General features: G+C 45.5%; 1 protein-coding gene across 2 annotated transcripts in view; it reads left to right on the forward strand.

The window, feature by feature from the left end:
• The window catches only part of LOC126547043 (erlin-1-like), a 68,267-nt gene that overhangs the window by 9,356 nt on the left and 38,741 nt on the right, over positions 1-20,170 (forward strand). For both annotated transcript variants that reach the window (XM_050194875.3, XM_055062900.2), the window contains 2 exons: positions 1,606-1,697; positions 17,714-17,803. In XM_050194875.3, coding sequence (XP_050050832.1) covers positions 1,606-1,697; positions 17,714-17,803 — 182 coding nt within the window. The remainder of the gene's footprint in view (positions 1-1,605; positions 1,698-17,713; positions 17,804-20,170) is intronic.

Here is a 20,170-nt window from a genome sequence, read left to right on the forward strand (position 1 = left end):
GCTGAGCACGAGGTCGCGGGATCGAATCCCAGCCACGGCGGCCGCATTTCGATGGAGGCGAAATGCGAAAACACCCGTGTACTTAGATTTAGGTGCACGTTAAAGAACCCCAGGTGGTCGAAATTTCCGGAGTCCTCCACTACGGCGTGCCTCATAATCAGAAAGTGGTTTTGGCACTTAAAACCCCATAATTTAATTTTAATTTTTTTTGGCAACAAAGGCAGTCCTTGTGCAGCAGTGGTCCATGAACTTGGCCATACACAGTCATACCATTTCTTAAATGCCAGTCACTGTTTTTGCAGCCAACTACTGCGCACGTCTTCCCTCTACTGTTCCATATTTTACAGCATGAATGAAGCACAGAATGAAGCGAAAGCCATCACCCACTTGCACTTCTGAGAGCTGATCGCTCTGTAGCAGTGTTGAAGTGTTAACTATTTCGCTTTCACCTGAGGCAACATGTGGCGCGCCACCAAAAGAACGCCATCTCATTCTGCTAGAGCAAACTACTCTGTGGAAAGGGCCTTTAAAAAGAAAGTGAAACCTATTTATACTTGCAAGATGATAGGTACTGTACAGCATTCAGAAGATTGCTTAAAGAGTTCACAAGCTCTTTGGCCCTGGGAAGTCCTTTAAAAACTGTTGAGGCACGTTGATGCATCCCCATGTTGTTGCCCGGTGCATGTACCAAAGGCTACATACAAATGAATGTCTTTTCAGGTGAATGCTCATTCTCAATGCACATTTGGTTCAATACAAAAATGAAACTTAGAATAGTGCACAAGTTTGTGTGGGAGGTGCAGTCTCAAATCCTTACGCGGGGCTGCTTCTTTGTATCTCTGTATCAATTCAGTTATGATAGGCGGCACTTAAAGTTATATCTTTCAGAAAGAAGTTCACCCTTCTCTTCACAATGCTTAGCCGCAGGAGAGGCTTTTCTGATATACGGCGTACCCTATTCATGAAGCGCTTCTATTCCTCCTGTAGAATGCTTCTATAGTAAACATTTTTAGAACACAGCTCTTAGGCACCCTTTCCAGCGTTTCACGTTGGCGTTGTACCTCAGCGTAACCGAGCGAACGAGCACAACGAAGGATGAAAGAACAAATGTGTTTTGCAGCGGGGGATGAAAGACTGAGATAGCAAAGAGGAAAGTGGAGGAGGAGGGTGCAGTGGAACCATGAGGTGGAAAGCGGAGGAGGAGTGTATGGTGAAAGTGTGAAAAGAAAATTATAGTGTCATGCAAGGTGGGCTAATGCCCACCTTGCATGGGAATTAATGCAGTGAAGTTAAATACAGCTACTTGAAGTACAAAGAAAATAATTTAGATCGTGGTTTCTTCTACTTATTAATAAAGAGCGAGCAATTGAACCCCCGTCATTTCTGTCACCCTTGTACCAACAAAATGTATTAATCATCATCTTTGTCAGACTGTTCGCTGTTGGTCATTGCTTTCAGCTATTTGTTCTGATGATGATTGAAGTTTATTGGCAGAAGGACATCTAAGGCCAAAGGGCAGCTATTTGTTCTATGAAATATATATAAAAATATGTAGAAGTGTCACAAGAGTATCTTTATTTATGCACATTTCTGGATACGATACAGGGAAGCTGAAAAGACCAAGTTGCTCATAGCTGAACAGAGACAAAAGGTTGTGGAGAAAGATGCTGAAACTGACCGGAAGAAAGCCATCATTGGTGAGTTGAAAGCCACGGTATATCTGTTTAGTCGCTTCATTGTTTCTTGATTGGAGAACACCATTGTTTTGATGAAGCGATAAGCATTTAGTTGTGTCAAAGAGAGCACAAATGTTGATTTTGGGCTGATGTTATGCTGTGTTGTCTTTCTGGAGGACAATATGGAGCACGCATTCAGTGCCATATTTCTCGTGCAGCGTGTTGTTACCTTTGCTGTAATGTACAACTGATGCCGTTATGTTTTAATGTGCAGCAGTTCCAAACAGTGGATCGATGCTTGGGCTCATTGGTGTAGCATGATTTACAGGCAGATAGAGCATGAATACTGTTACGTGAGGAAAGAGACAGACAAAAGAGGCTATTTACAGGCTCTTTACACTGGAGCCAGACAGCCAGGCTGACCCTCGCTCGCGCCAAGGGCACAGACCCACTTCATCATCGTTCTCGTGGCGCCTCGTCCCTTGAGCATCTCTCCATAAAATTGTAATACTACCCCCCCCCCCCTCCCCTACGGCAAAACCGCTGTCACGGTGCTGTTAAATATCCAAGGCGCATGGAGAGTTGTAGGGCTTGAGTCGGGCGACGTGGACAATTTCACTGGTTGTCACAGCAGAGGACATAGTGGGCGTGGCTAGAATGATTTCATAGGTGACATCGGTCACTTGGCGGAGCACGCAATATGGGCCTGTGTAACAGGAAACCAGTTTTTCACAAAGGCCGACTTTACTTGATGGTGACCAATGCAACACGAGGGTGCCAGGCAGAAAATGGACATCACTGTGACGGAGGTCGTAGCGTTGCTCCTGCTTGTCTTGAGACACTTGTAGACAAGCGCACGCAAGTTGGCGAGCATGGTCAGCACGGGCGATTGCATCACAGGCATAAGCGCTAGTTGAAGCTGTGGTGGACGGAAGCACAGTGTCTAGTGGTAGCGTCGGTCCTCGGCCATGCAAGAGGTAAAGCAGAGAAAAGCCAGCAGTTTTGAGACGGGAAAAGTTGTACGCAAAGGTAATGTAAGGTAGAGCCAGGTCCCAGTCACGGTGGTCGTCTGAAACGTATTTCGATAGCATGTCTGTATGAGTGTGGTTCAAATGCTCAGTGAGGCCGTTCGTTTGAGGGTGGTAGGAGGTGATAAATTTTTGCTGTATGAGCAGGTACGCATGATGTCGTCAATGACTTTGGCCAAAAACGTACGGCCACGGCCTGTTAGTAATTGATGCGGTGTACCATGCATCAAAATGATATCATGCAAGAGGAAATCCGCAACATCAGTTGCGCAACTGGTCGGAAGAGTGCGGGCTATGGCGTAGCGGGTCGCGTAGTCCTCCGCGACTGCAACCTCCGCCATGACCGCTGCCATCTGTACGCAATTCTGTAGGGGCATCAGGGTTGAAGTGGGTGAGAATGGGTGGTGAGGTGAGAAGTGTGATGAGACGAGCGGCGGCTTCTGAAGTACCCCACAAGAATTGTACGCCTTTCTTCAAAAGATTAGTCAGGGGTCTAGCAATTGCCATAAAATCTTGAACAAAACGACGAAAGTACAAGCATAGCCCTACAGAACTTTGAACGTCTGCGGCTGTCTTCGGAACCGGAAAGTCACGGACAGCGCAAGTTTTGTCGGGATTGGGCTGTACTCCGGAAGAGTCAACGAGATGGCCCAGAACAGTAATTTGGCAGCGGCCAAAATGACATTTGGACGAGTTAAGTTGCAGCTTCGCCTTTCTAAATACATCAAGTATAGTTGTTAGACGCTCAAGGTGAGTGTCGAACGTTGGCCAGAAGACAATGACGTCGTCGAGGTAGCAGAGACATGTGGACCATTTGAAACCTTGGAGCAAGGAGTCCATCATACGCTCAAAGGTGGCAGGAGCGTTGCATAATCCAAACGGCATTACTTTAAATTGGTATAGGCCATCAGGTGTGATGAACATGGTTTTTTTCTCTGGCCATATCATCAACAGCAGTCTGCCAGTACCCAGAATGAAGATCAATAGGAGAGAAATAGCTGGAACCGTGGAGGCAGTCAAGGGCGGCGTCTATACGTGGGAGCAGGTAGACGTCCTTAGTAATGTTGTTCAGATGACGGTAGCCTACGCAGAAGCGCCACTTGCTGTCCTTCTTAACCAACACCACAGGTGATGCCCAGGGACTCGAAGAAGGCTCAGTGATGTTTTTATCTAGCATTTTGTTCCCTTCACTTTGAATTACTCTGCATTACAACGCAGAAACACGATACGGTCGTTGGTGAATAGGCGTAGCATCACCAGTAAGAATCCGATGCTTGACCGCGAGCGTCTGGCCTATAGGGAAATCGTCGAAATCGACAATATCTCGGTAGGACGATAATACTTGGCAAAGGTTTTCAGCCTGCGCAGAGGACAGGTCCGTCGCAATCATTTTCTTTATGTTGGAATCGGTGCCCGAGGCTGGCACGAGGGGCCTGCTAAGCTCGCAAGAACCATCGGTTGATAAAACTGCCACGTGATGGTCGCCGAGACAATCAATGTTGGCAAGGCAAATACCTTGTGGTAGAATTTGCTTTGCCAGTCCAAAGTTAAAGATAGGCATGCGAGTGTGGTTCGCAGTAATAGTAAGTGTACTCTGAGACACGGTAACGTCATACTGTAGTAAAATTTCGGGGAGAGGAGTGACAAGGTACTCACCATCAGGAACTGGTGGGGAAGACAACAGTTCAATATAGGCTATTGACTTTGGCGGCAGGTGAAGAAAGGCGGTGGGGTGTAGACGGCACTGGGGTGCGTCGGAAGGTTCTGCAAGAATCGGCAGCTCAAGGCGAAGGGTACTGGCAGAGCAGTAATCAGAGCAGAATGCGCGGAGAGAAAATCGAGGCCAAGAATTAGGTCGGGGGGGGGGGGCAATGAGCAATCACGGTGAAGAGGACAGGAGGGTGGCGGCTGGCGATGCTGACACGTGCCGTAGACGTGCCGACAATAGGCACAGTACCGCCATCCGCAACGTGGATGACGCGTGCCAACGCTGGGGTGAGGAGCTTTTTACAGTCGTCATCGGAAGGCAGCACTCATAACAGAAAGGTGTGCTCCTGTATCGATGAGAGCAGAGACAGGATAGCCGTCAACGTCAATGTCAAGAAGGTTTTGGTTCGTAGGTAATGTGAGCAGAGGATTTGAGGGCAGGGTCGACAACGCAGCTTCACCTCCAGAAGCTGCAGTGCCTAGTTTTTCGGTTGGATCCGGGAGACGATAGGCGGCGAAGAGAAGCGACGGGGTTGGGGTGAACGAGTCTGATGGCGTCGAGGTGAGGGCAAGCAGCCGTAGCGAAGGTTCGGAGCAGGGGCATCAGTGGCAGTGAGTTCATGGTGTGTGGCATAGGGATCAGAAGGTCCAAAAGTGTGGGAATAAGCGGCGGTGTATGTCCGAGGAGGTGGTGGCCATCGGTTGCAGCAGTGACGAGCGACGTGGCCGATGCGACAGCAGTGGAAGCAGATCGGCCTGTCATGAGGGGTATGCCATTCGTACGGGTTGCGACGAGATGTGGGGATGAGGAGGGTCGAGAGGAGGGCCGCTAGAGAACTGGGGAACGCTGGGCTGAGACGTTGAACACACGCAGTTCAGACCCATGTTCTCAAATTCCTGTCTGAGGTCGGCCTGAATCATCGCAATCGTGGTTGCTGGTGGATCGGGAGGCGTCGCAGAGAAAGCTGGAGAACAGGTGGCCTCGAGCTCGCGGTGAACAATACGAATTACGTCGTCACAGGTGGTGGTCTGACACGGTCGACCCTCACATGTCGACGTAGCAGCAGTGTTGGGTAGCCGCGTGATGTGTGTGATACAGCAGCTCTTGGCTTGTTGGAGGCGACGGCATTCTTTTATGATGACATCGATAGTCGAGACATTGCCGAAAACAAGCAAATTGAAAGCGTTGTTGGCAATACCTTTTAGCACATGTGACACTTTATCTGCTTCAGACATAGTATCGTCAGCTATGTGGCATAGAGCCAAGACGTCAAGGGTGTATGAAACGTACGTCTCTGTAGATGTCTGAACACGAGACGCAAGAGCCTTTCTCACGGCAACCTTGCGCCCATTGGGGTCTCCGAACAGTTCCCGTAGCTTTTCTTTGAAACTGTCTCAACTGGTTATCTCGTCGTCATGCGTTTGGTGCCACACGCGTGGGGTGCCGTAGAGATAAAAGATGACATTGGCGAGCATAATCGTTGGGTCCCATCTGTTATTAGCACTGGCGTGTTCATAGAGTTTGATCCATTCGTCAGTGTCCTGTCCCTCCAGGCCAGAGAACACACCAGTGTCGCGATATTGGGCAACCATGACAAATGGAGCAGTCGGACAAGCTGAAGCCGTTGTAGAGGCGGTCTCGTCACCGGGAGGCATGGTGACAAGCTCGATGTACCGACCACTCCGGAGTTCTGTGGCGAGGACGAAGATCGCTCACCTCCACCAGAATGTTATGTGTAGAAAGACACAGACGGAAGAGGCTATTTACAGGCTATTTACACTGGACTGGAGCCAGAGCACCAGGCCGACATTCGCTCGCGCCAAGGGCACAGACCCACTTCGTCGTCGTTCTCGCGGTGACTCATCCTTTCAGCATCTTTCGATGATATTGCAATGATACGATGCAAAATGTAAACACACAGGGTGACTATCTAATAAGCTAATACCCCTGTCACACGGGCAAACCAAACTAAAGTGTACATTGAGCAGGTTTTGAGCAGGTTAGCATCATTTTGGTGGCGTGCTGCTACATGAGAAAGAAAAGTGTTCTTTCAAATTGGTGGCGATGGTGATTGGGAGTCAGAAGTCAAAGCATATGTTTGTCAATTTTGTTAACTCCGACCATGTTGCTTTTTGATAACTCGTGTCCACTTTGTACAAACAAGTGACAACGACTTGACCAGTGCCAGTTCAAACAACATCTTCCGCCAAACAACTAGGTATGTGGCCATTACCCGGCGTGGCCATAAACAGCCCAAGAGCGAGAGTAGTTGTTGGCTTTTTTTTATTAGTGTGGCACGTGTTATTACTTTCTAACGTTAGCAATTTAAAAATAATGTTACAGTCGAGCCAATTATAAGGAACCTGAGCGTTACGCGGCCTCTGTTCGTCATACCCCAAAGTTTGTAGTAAGTGGATGACAGCTCAAAAAGAAAAAGTGGCTACAAAATACAAAATTTATTTTTTTACAGAGAAGTTTGTAATGCTCATCTGTTTCTGCTGTGTAGATCTGATAAGGGAGGTCTCCAGTTTATTTAAACCATAAGTGTGCTCTTCGCCGAGGCCCTTGGCTACAGGCACGCTTATGGGTGCTGGCTCCGAAGTTTTATTGTGATCTGATTCCTCCACGCCGCTCTCTGCCTGCACTTCGCAAGCGATGTCCTCGTCCATGCACGGTTCCGCAATACCAGTGGCCACAAAACAAAACTTCTGAACTTTAACTGGTGCCGTAGTGTGCGTGCCAAGACAGCGAAGGAGTTGCAAGAAAGAGTAAGAGGGGGGCGGAGTTGTGAGGATGGGCAGGAGGGCGACCTTGGAAGCCACACGACAACACTCGGGGGCAGCACGTGACAGCAGAGAGAGGGTAGAGAGGTACGAAACTAGAGAAACGAAATGGACAGTTCACCTCTGAGGAGGCTTGGGAAACGGACCGTGCGCGCAACGGGGTCGGAGGTCATCGTTATTTCGCATTGTGACGGCGGGTTTACGCCGTCCGTTCGCTGTAACCAATTGGCAGGGCTCAAAGACATTCGTTATACGTGCGATTTTATGCCATTGAAATTATCTATATTTTGACAGTCGCACGGCTCTCGTTCGTTTTAAGCGAAAGTTTGTCGTAAGTTATATGTGGGCTCGACTGTATCAAAATTACTCCTGACTCTGCTTTCAATATTACTTTATTTATTTTTGTACTCATTGATAACGAGGCTGCACACTTCACTGCCGCTATGTGTGTTCGCTGAACACACTCGCCAATAAGTGCGCTCTGCAGTAAGTGTCACTTAAGCATTCCAGTGTGGCAGCCTATGAATGACACTAGCGGCGAAGTGCGCTCGCTCAAAGTGCCCTTAAGTTTGCCCATGTGACAGGGGTATAAGTTTCACTTCTCATTAAGCTAAGCTTGACTATCAGCTCACTGTAGCATGTGTATGTGCTCGGCATCCTTAACCCTTTGGCGATCAAATGGTTTAGGAAATGCGTCTCCATAGGGTCTAAATTTTTTATTAAAGACTTCAGTTCTTTAAAGCAACTTATTTCGAGAAAAAACTAATAATTTTTCAGGTGACAATAAAATGTCAGATCTCTCACCAGGCCCCATAGCAAATTTTGGTAATATGATGGAAGTTGTTACGTGTCCTCTAGGGAGCATCTTGCTGCAAAACTTTTTCAAATCGGCTCATTAATAGCTGAGATAGAGATATTTCAGGAGGCGAGCTCCACTACCAAGCGAGACAGTCTCTCCACGTGCCCCATCTAGCCCCCGCAAGCGAAATTCCTTCCCTGTGTTCTCCCATACTGGACCTCGAGGATCGTGTGACGCCTGCGTCATGGGCTCCACCTTAATTTTTTTTTCTCCTTGCTTTCTTGCGGCATGGTGTATTTCCACTGATGGCGTCGCACGCGAGCTGTTCTGATTGTCTTGTTTCGCGCAGTGTATATGCTGCGCTCTGTGCACAAAGACACCTGACTAGCAATATAAGTGAGTGCTTCACAAATACTGAGGCAGACACAAGCGGATCACAAAGCATGATCCCACACTTGAACGTGGTAGAAAATGACATAGTTTCGGTGTCTGCGCGTGTGACTGGACGATGTAAATCCCCCTGCGGTGCGAAGCAAAACAAAAACGCATAGACATTCGGTTTGTGTGTTTTATTATTTTTCTAAGATTTGATTTGTCTATTCAAGCAACATCTTACACAAATAACAGATGTTTCCTTGAATAATTCTCAAAGTCACGTGTCACCACGAGCGACGTCACAGCACAAACACGTGTACGTAGGCGCACTAGCACGTGTACATCATCCTCTGGCTTGGAGTGCAGCGGCTGTGAGAAGGGAGAACGGCGTTCAGTTTAAAATTCAAGATCTTTTCGCGGGGCATGGCTATCTAATATTTTGCAGACACGATCGTTATCGTGCATTATATGCTCCGAGCTTGTCAGCTCGAAATGGCCAGACCTCGTGAGGGGCCCTTTAATGTATGCTGTTTTGTACCATATTTACTCGCATAATGATCGCACTCGCGTAATGATCGCACCCCTGAATTTTCTCATCAAAATTCGATTTTTTTTTTTCGTGTAATGGTCGCACCGCAAACTTGTCGCAGCGATATGTCGTGTGCCAAGTCTAGCTAATAATGGTCGCCCTTACCATGTGTCGAATGCTACGCGAACGACTCTTCAAGACAAACCAAGCGGTCTGCACGCACCAAACGTTCTTAAGCAGATGCACCATTTCATTCCTTTCATCACTTTCCGCACTTCCGTGCCAAAAAGAAAAGCTGCAACCAAACTTGCCTTTATTATGTGTCGGCTGTATAATGGTTGTGGTTGACAACAACAAAAAAGGCGGCTTTCGATTCTTCTCGTCTGCACTCGTGGGCACGCAACAAACCGCGAGTGGCAACGACAGCAGCCACGTTTACACTGATACGTTAGAAGTGTACCCTATTCATACGCCGACGCTTGTAACACAGCCAAGATATTCACCCACCCTTAGCGGAAACGTGCCGTATTAGGATAGTAGTGAAGACAGATGCCGCAGTTTCCGCAGCATGCCGGCCATGTGTTTCTATGTCACTGGCAGCTAAGCGCGCCCATCTGTTTCTGTCCCCTCAAAGTGGACATGGCTGACGGTATTGCTGCAAACTTGCCGATATTATTCATTACTGATACGGAAGAAACTGTTTCAATGCACGTAGTGTACTCACGAGAAGCAAAAAAATCGCGCTCGGCATGTTCGGCTCGCTCCGCCGGCCGCCATTCTTGTTTTGGTGTCCCGCACTACATACAGCGGCAGCCGCCTATTTGTTGTCCTGTTGTCATCCCGCAGCCAATGCGGGTTGAAAAAAAAATATTTTTATGCGTTGCATATTGCAATCACTCAGTTCAGCCCTTGGGCGCGGCCGGGCAGCCACCATTGACCTTTAGCGCAACCACGTGACGTGACGTCACGACAGCCGGAGGAAAAGCTGGGCCTCAACACAATATGCAATGCATTCTTGGCTTAACCAAGCTAAGCCTGGCCGTTTTTTTTTTGTTTTTTTTTGCGGGAAATTTAACTCGCATAACGATTGCACCCCTGAATTTGCGTCAATTGTTTTGTCAAAAAAGTGCGATCATTATGCAAGTAAATATGGTACCTGGTTTATTGTTGAATACATGGATGTGACGCATCTCTTCCTCATACCGTCATCATCATTCATCAGCTCTTTTCCTCCCCGTCCCTTTTCCCCAGTGTAGAGCAGCAGGCTAGAGCAAGTTATAGCTCAGGCCGACCTCTCTGCCTTTCTGTAAATACATAACTCTCTCTCTCTCTCTCTGGATGTATCCGAGTGACTGTGCCTATCGACACGACTAGGCTCATGGCACTCTGCTTATTTTCTACAAGAAACTGGCTTGGCTTTTCATTTGTGAGAGATGAGGAACAAATTTTTCTTTTGCTAACTACTTTTTTGTATTTTTACGTCTTTGTGTAATTAGTGCAAACTGCATGTTTTTTTTTTCTGTTCCTGTATATATGTTCTGTTCATACTTGCTCACTACATGCCTTGCCTTTCATCTTTGTGGCCTGTCATCTTGCTGTTTTATTCTTCTTCTTCCCTTCTTCAACGTCCTTTTCTGTCTCCTTCCTAATGAGTAGCCAGGCTTTGTGCCCCTCTCAGTAGCAGTTGCCAGACTGCTCCATCCCTATTTTCCTCTCTGCGTGTGCATGTGTGTTTTCATGTTAAATAATACTAATAATAAACTTGCATAATTACTTTATTAGAAATGTAATAAAATTCACACTATACTTAATTTTATGTTTTAAATATTTGTGACACAGCTAAGGCCCATGTTCTGAAACATTCCATTCCATTTTTCATTTTTATTATGTCATGCTGAGGGTTCAATCGCACCAAATATGCCGGTGTGGTGGCCTTTGAGCCATATCTGAACCAAGGACAAAAAACCAGAAGAATGGAAAAGTGAACTGGATTGTTGGAGCTACCGCCCCAGGATATGCGGCCATTAGCGAAAGCGAGGCATGTCATATGAGCGCTTGCAAACAATTTGATGTGTACTTGTCAGAAAAACAAAGCGAGTAAGAAGCTTCCTGTAATCAATTGTTAGATTGCCAATCGATATTCCATCAGTTCTCATACATCTCGTAAAAAGAAGGATGCAAGCACAGCAGTTTCGCTGGCTTGTGTGTGCCCACCTGTGAACAAAGTAATCGCATGCCTATGGGAGAGCCATGCAGATAAGCTTCTCGTGGTACCATTTTCATGGATAAGAAACGAGATAGAAATGATGTTTCCAGATGCCTGTTAACCCTTTAAGGGTCGATTTTTTTTCGCCATATGCGACCGCCCAGGGTAGATTTTTTTTATTGCAGATTTCAATTCTTCTTAGGGACTTATTTCGAAAAAAATTTACTGCAATTTTTCTAGGGTGACTGTAAAGTGAGAAAAAATATTTTGCGTTGGTATATATGTACTCTCAATTCATGAATAACAACAATAAAAGAGAAAATAAACTTATAAGGAATAAAAATTTGATGCATTGTTATACACATAGTTCAAGGCTTTGAAAATGCACACACGATAATATTTCCCAAGACTCAAATGTTCGTGCTCTTACACTAATATGTACAGGCGCCGACAAAAGTGGTATACTCCACGCAGCGGGAGCCGGAGCAACGGCAAACTGCATCGCAACACCATCTACAGGCAGCATCTGGGATCGAGACAGCCAATGGGTGCCCTTTATTATCTGCAAGCATGTCGCTTGACTTGTGTCAGTGTTTCATGCTTCAGCTCGCCAAAATGCCGAGCGACGCTGCTGCAGTAGCAATCTGCGTGGAGTACACCACTTTTGTCGGCGCCTGTACATACATAGCGTAATAAAATTGTGTAGGTGCGTGCACTCAAGGAAACTGTGTGGTTGTGTGCCCATCAAAAATTACCGACGATTACGTTACTTCCTAATGCGAAATTTGAGCGCAGCAAATAAGCTGTTTCACCTTTTCGATAGATTGAGGCAAAGAAATCGAGCAACACATGTATGCGCTATCACAGAATTTTTTTTTTATTTTTCACACATATTCCTTTAACAAAGACTCCACTAACAGTTCTTGACAGTCATGAAGGAAGCTTTGTGGTCGGAGAAATAGACTGATATATGTTCGACTTGGTACACCAATGCTTGATTCTCAAAGACGAGATCTATACAAGTGCCTCGCGAGGTTGTCACAGCCGTGGGACGCGTTACGAGCGAGAGGAACGGGATGTTCTCTGATTGCCACCGCACAGGGGTTGCATTGGAGGAGGAGCGAAGAAAGGAATTAAGTTCGAGCCGGCGCTTTGACAACCGGAGACTCGCAGGAAGAGGGGGGAGGGGGGCGGCGTGTACACCCAGCGGCAAACGATGGGGGCAGAAGCGCGCGCAGCAAGCGGACAACACGATAAAGGGAGGAGGGAAGAGATAGCAGCGACTGACTGATGCCGCTGACGCCGATAGTGAGTCAACCCCAGCTGCGGAGTTGGTTTCAGGGACAACGCCGCCGATGCCGACACAAACAATATGATACCCTCGCTTCCGCAGCGCTAAGAACCAGGTCTAGCCGTGGGAAGGTGGTCACGTATTCGTCGACGTGCCGGGGCCTACGTGAAATAACCGGCGCGTCGGCAACTGAAGAGCACCCTATCCGCCACACAAGAACAGGGGGGGGGGGGGGGACCCTTTCCTCCTCTTTCTGCATGGCGGCGACGGTGTTCTATGCAGTCACGTTATCTTGACTCTCTAGCGGCGTCAGCGGCATCCAGCGGTATCAGTCGGTCGCTGCTAGCGCTGGGGGGATGAAAGGGGGGTGGAGCTGGTTACGAGGCCGACGACAACGCCAACGACAACGCGAAACCCAGGAACGGACGCCAAAGAGCTGCGCTCTAAAAAGGAAAACGTGTGACAAACTTCTGCTAATCTTTATCTTATCGCCAACCAGAGGCAATTAGTTTTCGCGAGGGTCCCCCCCCCCAAAAAAAAAGAAAAAGCAACGGAAGCGCGTGCATGGCGGCATCCTTCCTATGCTCACCCCTGTGAGCACTAAACGAGCGAGAAAGAGGCGGGTGCCCATTGAGCGATTAGTAATGAGATAGCCATTAGTTTTGCAAGTGCAAAAAGCTGAAACCGCCCGCGAAAACAAAACCCGAATCGCCGCCCGTCCGCGTGCAAGCGGTAGTATATACGCGCGCTGGAGAAAACTAGCCCTAAAACAAACCATGCAACGAAACCTCGGAGAGGGAGGCACGCAAAAAAAATTCCCTGTATTCCCACATAGTGGCAGCACATGACAGAAAAGAAAAAGTTAGGAAATTGGGGCGCTTTTTAAACGTACAGACGGCGCCGTAAATATGCGGCATTGACCATTTTTGGACTTTCTCGCGGCGCCGTATATTTACGTCATTGGCCCTCAAAGGGTTAAACCGACATACGCTAGAATGCTGATTATAAAGTGCATGCAGCAGTAAACTAGGCGAAGCGTGAATACTTCCAAACGAGGCTACCATGGTGGTAGCCACCATAGAGCGAAGCGAAAAATCATTTTTGGCGGAAGCAGAAGGGTAGAAGCACAATTCTATTTTCTTCTAGAAGTCATGGCAGGTTGCAGCATGCCCAGAGTGACGCTAGGCAGCGCTTTGTTCTGAAAAGGCGCGCTTTTTCAAATGTTTCATTGCCATCGTACATGTACATATGACTGTGACCCTTAACCCTTAAATATACAGCGTATACGAACGTAAATATACGGCGCCGCGAACAAGTCCAAAAGTGATCGATGCCATTTATTTACGGCGCCGTCTGTAAATTTAAAAAGAAAGCCAATTTCCTAACTTTTTCTTTTCTGTCATGTGCTCCCACAATGTGGGAATACAGGGAATTTTTTTTGTGTGCCTCCCTCTCTTGATTTTAATTGCATGGTTTGTTTTAGAGATAGTTTGCTCCCGCGCGTCTATATACTACCGCTCGCGTATTGGCGCGAGGGCGTGCGGCGGTTTGGGTTTTGTTCCGCTGGCGGTTTCGGCTTCTTGCGCTTGCAAAACTGATGGCTGTCTGGTTACTAATCGCTCAAAGGCCGACCGCTTGTTTCTCGCTCATTTAGTGCTCACAGGGGTGCGCATAGGAAGGATGCCGCCGTGCATGCGTTTCTGTGTCTTTTTTTTTTTTGACCCTTGCGAAAACTAATTGCCTCTGGTTGCCGATAAGATGAAGATTAGCGGAAGTTTGTCACACGTTTTCCTTTTTTGATGGGCACACAACCACGCAGTTTCCTTGAGTGCGCGCACCTACACAATTTTATTGCGCTTTGTATGTACATATTAGCGTAAGAGCAGGAACATTTGAGTCTTGCGAAATATTCTCGTGTGTGCATTTTCAAAGCCTTGAGCTATGTGTATAACAATGCATCAAATTTTTAATTCTTATAGGTTTATTTCCTTTTTATTGTTGTTATTCATGAATGAATAGTACTGCATATATACCAACTCAAAATATTTTTTTCTCACTTTACGGTCACCCTACACAAAAATTACGGTAAATGTTTTTCGAAATAAGTCCCAAAGAAGAATAGGAATCTGCAATAAAAAAGATCGACCCTGGGCGGTCGTATATGGTGAAAAAAATCGACCCTCAAAGGGTTAAATGGTTTTAAATATGCACCGTTCTTAGCATACACAATCATAATATGTGAAAAATTATTGAGGCTGGAAAGATTGCATGCCCAGGTAATACTTGTTCCACTGCCCCTTTGAAAGCTTTGTCTGATAAATGGCATTTTCTTAGGCATGGGTGTAATTAGCCACATGTTTATGTTTAATTGTGCATTACAATTCACTGTTGACAATAAAGAGTAATGTGGCTTTGTGCATGCATGTGTCTGTATAAATGCACTGTTTTTAATTATATAAAATTGGAAGTCAGTGCTGCGTTGTCCACAATGCCTGTTCATCCTGTGATCCTGCACTTTAGCATTATAATTCTAAATTGTGTCCGAAGGTGAACGTTCGACTGAAATCAGTCTGGTCTGAAATCAGTGCTGAATCAGGTCTGAAATGAGTCTGAAATCAGTGCTGAAATCAGCACCTGAAATTTGCAGTGATGCTACTGCTGTGCCAATTGTGCTGAACTGCGCCAAGAGGCAAACTCTGCCACATCCTGCTGCATTTCAGCAAAACATAAAAAATCTGTGCCCACTCTGGGCCGAAAGGGTGGCTTACCTTTCAAAAAATTAAACCATACCCTCAAGCAGTGCTTTACTGTGCCATCTAAAGTGGCATAGTATGGACCAGCAGCTGCATTAGCTCCGCGGTGGGTCGAGTCAAGGGATTGTACTGATACTTCTTCCACGGGTTGCTGTCTGTATTCACTACCTTCCACCTCGACACACACAGGTTGCTTAGGCAACGGAACAACTTCGATTTTCTGGTGCTAGCGAGCAAACGTGCTGGCACCGAGCCATATCCCGTGCTCCTGTATGACGAATGTAAAAAACGGTGATCAAAGTTTTGGATGCTGTGTGGGGTCTGGCTCGATTTTTTTAACATAACGTGTACATGGGCACAGACATGGTGGCTGTGAACAGCTTTACCACTATTCAATTTGTTGCTTATCCCCCACTTTATTGTCGTGGCATTTCACGACATAAGAATGGCGTATGGCCACTACCAAGATTTTGGTCGACTCGGCACCAAACAGGAACTTTTGCCGCTGGATACTGACACAGCGCTGCTGTTTAAGCCATGCTGTAGCCATGCTGCCACCTGACACGGTGGCAGGCAGGTTGTCATGGCAAGATGGCCTCCAATATGTTCGGATTTGTAAACCGTTTCATTGATTGGGCGTGAGATCACGGGCTAAATTGGTGGCTGGAAGCCGAGATTGGGTCCATGGTTGACATGCCGGCAACTATCCCGAACGCTTTCGCGAAGTTTGTTTTTGCGCTTACTGGATGCAATGGCGAAAGCTCGTGTGTAGGCATAAAGCTCCAAACTGAATTCGCCAATCACAGCCCAACCTGACAGTGTTATATGGGCACAGCCAAAGGTCATGCCCATATAGTATCTGCACTTCACGACAGTGCGCAATGCACATCGAGCAGTGTGGCGAGCGAAAACGAACCATTCCGGCAGCGTCGACCATCACAGTATTTCAAGTAAATTGTTGTCATTGAATCAGCACAAGGAAAAATAAGTGAATATTTCATACGGCTGGCAGTACCATTTTTCAAAAGAGTGCTCAATTTTAAAGGATACATTTATAGGAGCAAGGTCACGCTGAAGGTTTTCGAGGCGCATTCGAATTCTGCACATAGCACGTCCAAGTACTTCCATGCTTCTTTAAGCACATCTTAGGACACCACCGCTTCATCACAGTCTACAATAAGGACTGCGATAACAGGGGAGGGGTGTAATTTTTAGTGTTTGAATTTCTGAACCAGTGACCACTTATTGCTTTCACATGCATTGCTCTTTGTAAAAGCACCATATTATATAGCTTGCAATCGCGTTCATAAACCTGCTCCAAAAGTTGCTCCATAATGGATTGGCCAGTAGCATCACTGAATTTGACAAATGAAACAATCACGAACCAAGAAGGTTTATCAGAGATTAACCCAACGTATTGAAATTTGTATTTTCTTAAACAAAAGAGAAAAAAGAAAGAGTTGCACTGAGTTGGCCCAGTCAGGCGGTGAGCAAAATATTTGCAGTTGATATGAGTGGATGCTTCTGGTTAAAGTCTGCACTCTAGGTGTAATGCAAAGCTGCATGGAATCAGACCTTCTTCAAGCTTCAATGTCTTACAATAAAATCCTCTTTCACAAGTTAAAAAGCCTCTTTGGACTTTTAATAATATAAACTGCTGTAAGCAGTGTAGAGAACATCGTGACTGGTAAACAGCAATGAGCGAGGAGAGACTAAGGGCAAATAAGGGGCTTGATTTTTCTGTTAGTTGCAGTCCCTTGAAGCCAGCAGATCTCAATGAGAGCTGCCACGGTAGCCCAGTGACTATGGTGAAAAAAACTGAATTGTCTGTTAATTTTTTGTGGTGGCAAACAGAAAAACAGTTCGAACTAACATTTAAAAAAAAAAATCACATTTGTGACTTGTTTTTAATTTAGCTGATACATGTAAGCTTCAATTCGCCATGGTTATTTAGTGGCTATGATAGCCACGGCTCGGCCGCAGTGGCCACATTTTGATGGAGGTAAAATGCGAAAACACCTGTGTATGTTGATTTAGGTGCATGTTAAAGAATCATTGGTAGTCAAAATTATTCCCAAGTCCCTCCACTACGGCATGCCTCATAAACAAATTGTGGTTTTGGCGCATAAAACCCCATAATTTTTGTTTTTTTGTGTATGCTTCGGAGTTTCCTTGGGTAACGCTTTCTTCTCCAGAAGTTTTCGTGAGGAAAACCACATATACAGCTGTCAGGCTTCACCAAAACATGCCATTAAGCACCTTCTTCATTTCTATTGCTAATTAACGGGCAAATTTTCAGCAAACAGTTAGTCCGAGTATGAGTTTAGTCTGCTTCCTAAAAGCACCAGTATGCTTTTTTATAACTGGGCATATCTTGTTAACTGGTACAGAATCGTGATGTGCCTGTTCAGTTTAAGTGTGGTCAGATGTCAGAAGGGCCAAAATGCTAGATGAGCTGCTCACTTGTCCCCATTGTTTTGCTTGCTGCATTTTCAAATCTTTATGTGCTGGGTCACTTGCTATTTTTATCACACAGCAGAGACTGATTGCCTTCTTTTGTTGCAGATGCTGAGAAAGTGGCTCAGGTGGCTAAGATTCAATACACACAGAAGATCTTAGAGCAAGAATCACTGAAAAAGATGTCTCATATTGAAGGTGAGCTGTAGTGCATTTAGGTAGTAGTGCCTCTTGGACTTGGTCAGCACAGATGAGGCATACGTATGCTGCAGCAAAAATCTGGAGACCACTCGGCACATCCTAATGGAATGCGAAGGGATTCACCCAGTGAGATCCGTACATAGCATACACCTTCCAGAAGTGCTTGGATTTAAAGTGGATGTAAGCATCTACCGGTCAGCAGTCGAGATAAGCAAGAGATGTTCAGACTTTTGAGTAGTGTTGGGAAAAAAAACGCAGGGAAGAGATTGATACGACCGGATCCGTTACAGGCATAGGTAGTGGTACAAGGTGGGTGGAGAAGTATTGATGATGAAGAAAAGATTAAAGAGATGTATATATACAACTGCTAGAACGAAAAGTATGTATAGCATACGTGAGAAACTCAAGCAGGCTACGTGACTATTTGTCGCCGCCCCGTTTCAAAGGGGATGCCATAAATCATCATCAGCAGCAGCAGCAGCAGTACTGCTGCCCCAAAGTATGTCATTTGACCCCCCATTTTTGAAAGTGGGCACTCTCAGCTGCACGCTGGCAAGTCCAACAAACAACAGCCAAAGCCAAGTCCTTTTTTTTTTCGGACTAGTGCCCACATAAGTGTGCTTTCTCATTACATTTACTTACTTATTTATTTATTTATTTATTTATTCATTTATGTAATACTGTCAATCCCGTCAGAGATCATAACAGAAAGGGCATTAAAAAAAGTACACTGACATACAAACGTGAGAATGAAAAAACAAAATGCACATTATTACATAGAATAAACTTATACATCAGCAGGAGTAAGAAATATACAATGAGGCTCATGCTGCAAGATTTGGGTTGGACAGATAATTGTGCCACAAAATGCAAAACAAAGGTAGTAAACAAAGTGATAATGACAATAAACAATAATTATTGAGATGTAAGTAAATTGTTTTCAACAAGCGTGATAAAGGCAGTTAGTGATGAACTATTAACAGATTTCACGTTCAAAGCGTTCCAGTCGCGTATAGCCTGCGGAAATAATGAATACCTGAAAGTGTCAGTACGGAATGCATACTCGTTTAGTGTGTGGGGGGGTTATGACGTGTTTTCCTCGTTTGAGAGTTTGTTATGTATCGTGGGGGATCCAGATTTAATTGATTGTTTATGAGTTGGTAAATGGTTTTAAGGCGCTCTAGTTTTGCTCTGTTTTGAAGGGTTATCATCCCGGCTTGTTTGAGTAGTTCTGTCCGTGAATCTGCTAGCCTAGCTATGTTTGCTAAAAATATATCTGAGCGCCTTTCTCTGAACACCTTCAAGTTTTTTAATCAGCTTGTTAGTGAAAGGAAACCAAACGACATTTGCATACTCTAGTACCAGTCTGACAAATGTTTTATATGCTTTATATCAGATGGTGCTAGCCTGAGGCGTCTATTAATGAAAAGTAACTGTTTTAGTGCGGTTTCCGGGACTTTGTTAACGTGAGCATACCATCTGAGTTCAGAGGTTAGTAATATCCCTAAGTATTTGTATTCACAGGCCGAAGCAAGAGGAATGCTGTTTAGTGTGTACTGAAAGGGTGATCTATGTTTCTTCCTAGTTGCAGATAATAGAACAGATTTGTTAACGTTAATAGTCATCTGCCAATCTTCGCACCACTTGGTTACTGCTGCTATGGCGTTAGTTAAAGCTATATGGTCGATGACAGAGTTAATTTCCTGATATAGTACGCAGTCATCAGCAAAAAGTCTAATGTTAAAAATACTAGCAGGAAGGTCGTTTATAAAAATTAGGAATAACACTGGGACCAAGACGCTTCCTTGTGGTACACCTGATGTAACATCAGCTGTTACAGATTTCTCATTAATTTCGACAAACTGAGTACGGTTAGTGAGGTAATCATTAATCCAGTCTAAAATAGGGCCAGTTCCTAAAGTTAGTTCGAGCTTCCTAATAAGTTTTGGGTGTGACACACAGTCGAAGGCTTTCGAAAAGTATAAGAAAATGAGGTCAATTTGTTTCTGGTGATGAATAGAGGTGGTTATGTCATGCACGAGTTCAATTAGTTGAGTAACGGTAGAAAGTCCCTTTCGAAAGCCATGCTGGAAAGGTGTTAGAATTTTGTTATCTTCTAGATAGGTTATGTGCTTTAAGATGATGTGCTCAAGTAGCTTGCATATTGTGCTGGTTAGTGAGATTGGTCTGAAGTTTGAGGGATCTGATTTGCTTACTGATTTATGTATTGATGTTATTTTAGCTGTTTTCCATTCTTTAGGAAGGGTGCAGGATGACAGGGATTTGTTAAAGAGTATTACTGAAAACTTCGCAATCCACTCGGCATATCTGCGCAGGAATGTGTTAGAAATATTATCATGCCCG

Source organism: Dermacentor andersoni, chromosome 1, assembly GCF_023375885.2.
Source record: "Dermacentor andersoni chromosome 1, qqDerAnde1_hic_scaffold, whole genome shotgun sequence".
Taxonomy (NCBI): Eukaryota; Metazoa; Arthropoda; class Arachnida; order Ixodida; family Ixodidae; genus Dermacentor; species Dermacentor andersoni.